A 9132-nucleotide genomic window follows, 5' to 3' on the forward strand; every position below is an offset into this window, starting at 1 on the left:
AAGCCAAGAGGCCTTCTAAATATATATATTTTGTAATCATATATATTTATGGGACAACTGCAGCAGCAATGCCTCTGATAGTTGCCAATGCATCGTTTGCTCGTTTGGGTGTTAATAAAATTATGGCACTAGCTATCTCGTCACTCTCTTACGAGAACGTTTTACCATGTTATCGAGCATCTTTTCGCAGGGATCCTTTTACCATTCAACTCGTTTTTACAATTTTCCTATATTTGCACACAAATAACTTACCGCACATCGGATTATGGCTCTATGGATGGCACAAGTATTTCCAGGGAAATGGAATCCTCAAGCAAGACTAGAACCAATTTTAATAAATGGCCCTGATAACTGAATAGTTTATGAGCAATCAACATGCCTATTCGTATTATGTTTTGCGCTTCTTCAACAAACACTTGGGGCACTTAACTTCCAATCGAGGGCTCTTATTACTTTTTTCCTTGGGAACAAAAGACATATGGTCTAGGCAGAGGGTCGGCTCAATAATTTGATATCAATAATTGACTTGCAAAAATGATTCTGCTTGCAGTGTCTCAACCCACGGGCTGTTTGCTGATCGAGGACATGCGACGAGATGAGAAATCCATCAAGGACATTGCTAACACAAATCTAAGTCAACACCAGAACAAGCGTTGGTCTACGGCTGTCAACAATGCCCTAAACAATCACCATCATTACCAGTACCAGACATCGCGTGATGAGACCGATTTCCAAGTGACGTCCACCGGCAAATCGACGAGCGCAAGCTCCGAGCAAACGAGTGTCAATCTGAGACCAAAGTCATTACCATTGGCGGCCAACTCAACGCCAGCAATTGTATCTGCAATAGTCAAAAAGATACCCACAGTGTTGGTGTCCCAGCAGCAACAACAACAACAACAACAGCAGCAGCAGCAACAACCTAAGCAAGGAGTAGAGAGCGCAAAAAACGGAAAAGCCGGCGCCCGATTGCAATTGCAGCTAAAACCCGCAAAGCATTATCAGCACGAACGTGGCGATCCCGATGGCGGTTGTAATCTGGACGAGCTGTGCGCCAACTACCTGGCCAAGGCGGATGAGCTGAGACCTGCGAGCAAAGCCAATAAGTGCACAGTGTCCAACAAGCCGTCAGCCAAAAGCCTAAAGGATACGCTTAACGCGAAAAAAGGCTGGTTAATGAAGCTGGATAATCGGACGGGCGAGTGGAGCAAGCACTGGTTCACGCTATGTGGTGCGGCGCTCTTCTACTACAGAGATCCGCTGTGCGAGGAAAGGGGCGTACTCGATGGCGTCCTGGATGTCAACAGCCTTTCGAATGTAGTGGAAGAGCCCAGCGCCAGCAAACAGCATGCCTTTCAACTGATTACCTGGGACAAGCAGCGCCTGTTTCTAGCCGGCCTCTCGCCCAGCTCGCGCAATAGTTGGCTGGTCGCACTGAGGAGTGCGGCAGGGCTACCGCAACAGTTGGAGACTTCGCCAACGACGGTGACGGCATCGGTAATTAAGCCGAGCGAAATTGAGCAGGACTTTATTAAGGCACAGCTTCAGACACACCCGCTCAGCTCTAGTCCGGCCACGCCTGGAACCCCGGCAAATGCACCACATTTCTCCTCTGATGAGGAGTACCGCACGGCCTCTGAGGGCGGTCGTCGGGACAGCCTCGACTGGGGCTCACCGCTGTCACCTTCGCCACCTGTCTTACGCAGCTGTCTGCGCAATCGCAGCTTGGCTAGTCTGCATAAGCGCAGCCGCAGCTCTCCACCCAGCTCGCGCCGAAGTACGGTCGATAGTGTGGCCAGCGATGAGCTGCCATTAATGGCCGTGCCCGAAGAGATGCGGCCAGACCGCGAGCTCAAGCAACAATGCGAAACGTTGCGTACCGAAGCCAAGCTGCGCGAGGCACGCATGTCGGAGCTGCTCACAACACTGCAGCGCACGGAGCAGGAGCTCACGGCCCGGCTGCAGGAACAACAGCAGCAGCTGAACGGTGAACTGGCGAGTGCCAAGCAAAGTGCAGCGGAGCTGGTGCATAGCCTGAGCGTGCAGCTGACGGAGAGTCAGTGTACTATCAAGCAGCTGGAGGATCGTCTGGCGCAGGGCATTGAGGAGAACGAGAGCCTGTACAAGCGACTGCGCGAATTGCAGGCGGACAACAACCAGGTGCCCAGTCTCAGCAACTTGCAGCGTCACAAAATGAAGCGCATGGACTCACTCAGTGATCTGACCACGATAAGCGATATAGATCCGTACTGCTTGCAGCGGGACTCGCTGGCCGAGGAGTACAATGAGCTGCGCAGCCGCTTTGAGAAGGCGGTAAATGAAATTCGTGCTATGAAACGTGAGCTTAAACAGTCCCAGAACCAGTACGATGCGCTCGAATTGATCCAGACGGCACTGCAGCAGAAACTGGAACGCAGCCAGATGGAAGATGGGGCCCAACTCCAATTGATGGCTGCACGGATTCAAGATTTGACGATCAAGTACAGCACTTCAGAGCGCCAGGTGCGAGCGCTTAAGCAGAAACTGGCCAAGTCCGAACGAAGGCGGTCACTCTCATTAAAAGGCAAGGAGCAACTGGAGCTTAAGCTGACTGAGCTCCAAAGAGAAACCGTGGAGCGCAAGCCTGCAGCTAGCACTGTCCCAAGCACCGAGTCCAGCAGCGATTCCAGTATTCAATCATCGCCCTTGAACTCCCATCTGCTGCAGCGTCTGCATAGTCTAGAGCATGTTCTGCTCAGCAGTAAGGAGCGGCTAGAACAGAGTCTAAACCAGCTGCAGCTGCTGCGCGCGGGCCATCGCAGTCGTCGATCCGTTTCGCCCCTCAATGAGCGCAAGGACGGACTTAGACAATTGGAACGTGCTCTTACCGAGACCTGCGTAATGGTCAGCGAGCAAATGGAGCTCTCGTGCCTGCAGGATTCCTGCCATAAGTGCTGCGAGTTTCGGCAACGCGTCGAGAAGCTGACAGCACTTCATCAGCAGACCGAGACGGACCTCCAACGAAGTGAACAGCTGTTGGAGCAGCGTGAAAACGAACTGGCGATCGCACTGGAGAAGTGCGCCAGCCAAGAGCAGGAGCAGCAGAAGCTGTTGAAGCAGCGCGACGAGCTAAGCGACGAGCTGGGCCGACAGCAGGAGCGTTGCAAACGGATGGAGAAACGTCTCGATCTGCTCGAAAGAGAGCACGGCAAACAGCTTGAGTGCCTCAGGGAGGTGTATCGACACGAACATGCCAATGTCGCCGATGAGCAGAGCTTTCGCAAACGTTATCAGACGGAAATCGAACAGCTGAGGGTATGTCACCATCTTCAAGTCACTTTATTCTTAAAGCTATATCTAACAATTTACATTAAAGACACTCTGCGAGAAGGGCCTGAGCGCTATGGAGTCATCGCATCGTCGCCTAATCTGCGATATGGAAGAAAAGCACAAGCAAGAAATTGAGCGTCTGTTGGCGGAGAAGGAAACCGCTTTAGCTGAGGAAACACAGGTATGTAGTCGTAACTGCATTAGCTTCAAGCATGATCTCAACACCTTTAACCCTAGGCAACATTGGCCGCCCTGGATGCCATGCGTAAGGCCCACCAGAGCGAAGTGCAACGTGAAGTGGCACGCTTCAAGGCGGAATTTCTGCATCAGGTACAGCGAGGCGAACACATGCGTGGAGATGGCGCTAAGCTGAAGGAGTAAGTGACCACAGTCTGCCCAGCTCGAACACTATTAAATTATTTCCACACTCTTTTTAGAGAGGAGCTCGATGAGCTGCGGCTAGAGATTTTGTCATTTTCCGAGAAGTACTCCATAAAGTGCGTGGAAAACGCTGCGCTTGAGGAAAAACTGCACCTGGCCAACGGCAAGTTGAGGCACTTCCAACAAATGCAACAGCTGGAGCTGAGGTAAACGCTTTACAAGTAAATGTTCGAATACAGCTCACTCATTTGACTCTTATCAAAGAAATAGACAATTTCGCGCACACTTGGCCTCAGATGATCCTGGCAGCGATGTGCACTTTGTCCAGGGGCTGACGACAGGTTCGAAAGAGGACGCTGCATGCCAAGATAGCGAGGTAAGCCCTGCTTTGTTCGTTTTTGGAATCGTAAGATAGCTAGATATATAACTGAGCGCAGCTTTTACCGAAATTGTGGCAAAACATATAGTACACTGTGCAACAAATATCTGTGACTAACACTAAATTAGACAAAACCAAAACAAAAACTAATACACTTTGTTACCATCTTCCACAACACAACATCACAACCAAAGCCTGTTCAGTGCCCACCACATATTATGGTTGAACCAAACACAACAAGAATCAATCCAACAGCATCTATAGACCCAGACACAGACCACGTAACAGCATCGAGAGCGCCCGACAAAATGGAGCAAAACCAGTTTGTGATACCCTCCAATAAGCTCAGTCGTTCCCAAACGTCTGCCACAAGCAATTCTGATTCCGGCAACGATATCGAAAGCACTGGCGAAGAGCTAGCCTATGAGCCGTGCTACAAGCCCTGCGATATATTTGCCATATATCAGAATCGTTTATGTTTTCAAGGTAAACGAAATGCATTTCACTTTCCTATTACGTTGGTCTGCGCACCGCCGAATAAGAATCTCTTTTCACTGTTTACACGTACTTCACTGTCGCCCTCTATCTATCTAATCTCTTATCTCTCCCTACTGCAACGATATATGTCCACGTGATCTATTAGTTTTTGGTGTATAAGATATAACTAATGTTGTTTTCCATTAACATACGGCACACACACGAACACATATGTCAACACATTTATTCGTAACATTATATTTTGCATATACCAAAGTATCTAACATGAATTTTCTGTGTCTCTTTTCAAGGTCTAAAACCGAGCTCAACGTTTGGAAAGAATTTACGAAAATCCACTGCAAAACCAACATCACCAGCATCATCATCAGCATCAGCATTAGCATCAGCATCGGCATCAGCATCAGCATCAGCATCAGGTATTAGAAGCCTGCCCAATTCAAAGGGACCCAGTCACAAACGAATATATAAAACAGCTGCCGTCATTAACATACAGCAACAGCACAACCCCGACAATGCAATACAAAAGGAAAAAGCACAATGAACAACAATGAAATAATGAAAAACAAAACGAAAAACAAAACAGTTGAAAATGAAAAACCATAACCAAGAACGAACAACAACAAAACCAGTGGAATAACCAAAGAATAATTAGTGCTAATAATAAATAAATTATTATAATAAATATTTAACATATAAAAATAACTTAAACCAAATGCAAAATCGAACGGAAATACATAAATATAAACATGGCTAATAAAGATGATGTTGGTGATGTTGCTGCAGCTTCTCGTAACTAAGAGCGAGAACGAGAAAAAGATTGAGTTATACTAACAACAACAACAAATGTTCGCCCCCTTCCGCCGTAAGCTGGAAAGGACGTTGAGCAATGGAAAAACTAATCATAATATCCACAGCACCAATAACACTTACAACAACAAAATCATCGTAAACTAGCCACTATTTAAAATATCAATTATTGGCAAGAATTCAATTTTCTATTTGACGAAATGGATTTATCAGTTATTCTATAATCGTATTGTATCTGTTACATTTACCCAAAAGTTTCTATGTCCATTAAATGTGTCATTTACTTATGTAGTATTTAGGACAATCGAAAAAAAAAACAGACCATAAATGTTATGCTCAACTATTTATACACATATGGCATTGTCAGTATGAATTTACGTGCATATAAGTAACTTGTTAGGTTTTTGTCTTTAATATCAAAATTGTTTTGCGAGATATATACCTAAATATATAAATCACATATAAAAAATGTAAGTGCATTATAAATATTAATAAATTAAACTCTATTTGTTCTGTTAACCATTGGTATTACTCAAATTTCTTACTACTGATGCAATTTTAATTAAGTCACGTTCGTGGCAAATAAAATATGTTTATTGTATTTACAATTAAGTCGTTATTTGTGAAAAAAAAAAAAATTAAACATGCAAAATTGTTTATAATTTGAAGTTAAAAAATTTGGTAAAAAGCTTATTTTCCTTGGGCTCGTCCGGGATTTGAACCCGGGACCTCCCGCACCCTAAGCGGAAATCATACCCCTAGACCAACGAGCCAGCTGGCGATTTCATGTCAACAAAGCTATTTGGTTCAGTAAAAGTAGATAACAGGTATTTTCTTGTTTTGCATGATTAAATAACAACCGAATTAATTGAATTATATGAAGTTTTAACGCTAAATTATAATTTAACCAATAACCAACAAATTAAAATTGAAAACATAAACACTATTATTAAATTTAAGAATGTTGACCTAAGATAACTGGCTCGTTGGTCTAGGGGTATGATTTCCGCTTAGGGTGCGGGAGGTCCCGGGTTCAAATCCCGGACGAGCCCAAGTAATTCTCTTTTTTTTACAATAAATAATGACAAAATAAAACATAAATAAAAATGTACAAACTTGGGCTCGTCCGGGATTTGAACCCGGGACCTCCCGCACCCTAAGCGGAAATCATACCCCTAGACCAACGAGCCGATGCTCCACCTGGTGACGAAAAACAACTTGTAACAAAAGGTACTTAAGCAGCAGCAGCTTAAAGCTTTTTACGAATTTAGCTTTTCTAATAAAGGCTTATTTCATTAAAGCGTAATATATATTTATATCTCCGGATTAAAGAAACTTACATTCAATTTAATTTTAACGCTTTATATCCTTAATTCTATTCATATTAAATTTTTTAACTGTTGTTTTTACCTCATGGCATTTCTGAGTACATTTATAATTTAGGGATTGAGATAATATGTCGAATGTGAAAAATAATATCTGAAAACATAAGCAAAAAAATTAATATTTTTCAAACTTAATACAATAGGTAAGGACTTATGCCACCGATTAATTTGCTGAATATGTGAGTATTGAGAGTATTTGCAGCTGGATCATTTAATTTAATATCATGCAATTTAATAATAATTAATTTGGTAGGTCTATAATGCATTGAAGTAGCTACCTTTCCATTTTCTACTCTTAAACTCGATAAATAAAAGACGACCATCATGACCTAAAAACAATTCATTTTAATTGCATTTCCTTTTCTATAAACGTGTATGTGATAAAGTGACATTAGTTAAATTAAGAGTCGCATAAGAAAATCGTTATTTGTTAAACTCAAACAACGAAAAGATTCCGCCAAACCTTGAACAAATTGCAGACAGAGCGCGGTGCTCCTGATCAAGATAACGAGCAATTGATGGATTTACAAAGTTTCCGACCGAAGCTCTGGCCAACCAGGCCACAAACAAAGACCGACCGAACACCATGCACTGCGGCAATTGTGGTAGCAACAGCAGCATCAATAACACGTTGTAATATAAACAATTGGTAATTGATACTGTTTGTGCCACATTCAGACGATTGGGACTTGGCATGAGTTTCGGCCTGGAAATGCTTAACATACAGACCCGATAACATACATTCTCTGCACAATTCACATGTGGAACTGTAGAGTCTGGAAACCGAAAGTGGCACACAACTTGCCGGCTGATCAGCTACGGGCAGAATAGGTCAACCTAATATGCTCCGTGGTGGCAGCATCAATGTTTTCAAATTGAGCCTCGGGGAGCCCTCTGCTAGTGACAGGCAGTGGCTGGACCAGAGTGACCAAGTGGCCAAGTTATCCTCTGGGAAATCTTCAAGGATTTAGGAAAAGTCTCAATTGCGTCTCACGTGCCATAATTGTTACAGGCTTCTTTTGAAGGACTATAACAATTTGATCGTATCAGGCGGGGAGAGGATTCGGGGAATGAAGCAAGAAGAATAACATGATCGCAATCTACTTATGCTTCGGCCTTATGGCATGCTCCAACGCCTGTAAAGAAAGCGGAATACAGCAGCTCCACAAACTTCAGCTGCTGCAATAAAATCACATTACATTGCATAAACATTGCGGACAATGGTGCAGCTCCATGGACTGATCGTAAATTGCGCCAGTAGAGCCGCACAAAAGCCAAAAGGTCTGTTCCCGTTCACAGTTTTGTTCACGTTTCCGAGTTCGTTTTCGTGCGAGAACTTGGAAGTCATTAATTTGCAGCCCGTTGGAGCATTTTTCTTCGCCGGCTTAATAGGGCACACACAATGACACTGGGAGACATCAGAGAGCACGCCCCAGGGAAGCTGATCAGTTGATCAAGCATCTAAGGTCGAAGTGGAAAAGCGAGGCAACCTCAGCTTTTCTCAAATATTGCAAGTTTTCCAAAGTGGATAGTAAGCTGAATAAATAAAATTACGTGTTCTATCTTTAACCCTTAAGGCATGGCTCTTGATTTCTTTACATAACCCTTTTGCCCTACTCTATCTAATCTATCGATTTAAACGGAAAGCTGATCTGAAATGATGCTCAATATATAAACACACAAATTATGTTAAATTGTGTTCTGAAATTCTGAAGATTGCTGTTGTGAACAAACATTCCACAAACTCAATCTATTAAGCCTAAAAGAATGTCACAGTTCAATAGGAAGCAACACTCTTGTGCTGCTAATACAAACTATCAGATTAGATTTAAGAAAGAAGGAACTTGTTGGTTCGGCTCGACTGTTGACTGTCGACTAATAACGAATATACATATATACATTCTATTGATTAATTAACTTGATATGCCCTTACCTTAAAACTTGTAAAATCTCGTTTTCCGATCCGCCCAAAGGTATGTGCCAATGTTAAATAGCTGTATCGATAAATGGTTTCTGTATTAGCTATTAATGTAGTGCACTGCTTAGCTGATACACAAGCAGTTTTAGGATGCTGCAAGCAGTTCAATGCAGCCTGCTACAAATTTATGTGAATTAACAGCGTAAATGGGGCGGATTAGGAAATATTATTGATATTTAATTAAACACACAATCCAAATGAATGAGTGAATTGCAGATATTCGTAAGCCATACCCTGATTCGATTTAAAACCTACTTCAAACCAGCAAGAGCCAACGATGTTTCAATAAACAAAACAGAAAACTTTATACATACATATACACATAGTTATACACGCTTATGATATCTTATATATGTATTCCTTTTACAATAGAAATTACAATTGCCCTCAAAGTG

At 43.2% G+C, this 9132-nt stretch overlaps 1 protein-coding gene and 3 non-coding genes across 6 annotated transcripts in view; 2 read left to right on the forward strand and 2 right to left on the reverse strand.

The window, feature by feature from the left end:
• Positions 1-5893, forward strand: part of osp (myosin phosphatase Rho interacting protein outspread) — a 123831-nt gene extending 117938 nt beyond the window's left edge. For 2 of the 3 annotated variants that reach the window (XM_032437799.2, XM_002057546.4), the window contains 7 exons: positions 551-3294; positions 3356-3490; positions 3547-3686; positions 3747-3896; positions 3955-4066; positions 4264-4555; positions 4858-5893. In XM_032437799.2, the coding sequence (XP_032293690.1) occupies positions 551-3294; positions 3356-3490; positions 3547-3686; positions 3747-3896; positions 3955-4066; positions 4264-4555; positions 4858-5108 (3824 nt within the window). In that variant the 3' untranslated portion in view covers positions 5109-5893. The remainder of the gene's footprint in view (positions 1-550; positions 3295-3355; positions 3491-3546; positions 3687-3746; positions 3897-3954; positions 4067-4263; positions 4556-4857) is intronic. The other variant, XM_032437800.2, reaches the window with a different exon arrangement.
• A 182-nt stretch (positions 5894-6075) lies between these two features.
• TRNAP-AGG (transfer RNA proline (anticodon AGG)) lies at positions 6076-6147 on the reverse strand. The gene has a single exon. It is a non-coding gene; the product is annotated as a tRNA-Pro (tRNA).
• Positions 6148-6354: 207 nt separating this feature from the next.
• On the forward strand, positions 6355-6426 carry TRNAP-AGG (transfer RNA proline (anticodon AGG)). The gene has a single exon. It is a non-coding gene; the product is annotated as a tRNA-Pro (tRNA).
• Positions 6427-6492: 66 nt separating this feature from the next.
• TRNAP-AGG (transfer RNA proline (anticodon AGG)) lies at positions 6493-6564 on the reverse strand. The gene has a single exon. It is a non-coding gene; the product is annotated as a tRNA-Pro (tRNA).
• Positions 6565-9132: the final 2568 nt, after the last annotated feature.

The sequence above is a fragment of the Drosophila virilis genome, chromosome 4, assembly GCF_030788295.1.
Source record: "Drosophila virilis strain 15010-1051.87 chromosome 4, Dvir_AGI_RSII-ME, whole genome shotgun sequence".
Lineage (NCBI taxonomy): Eukaryota > Metazoa > Arthropoda > Insecta > Diptera > Drosophilidae > Drosophila > Drosophila virilis.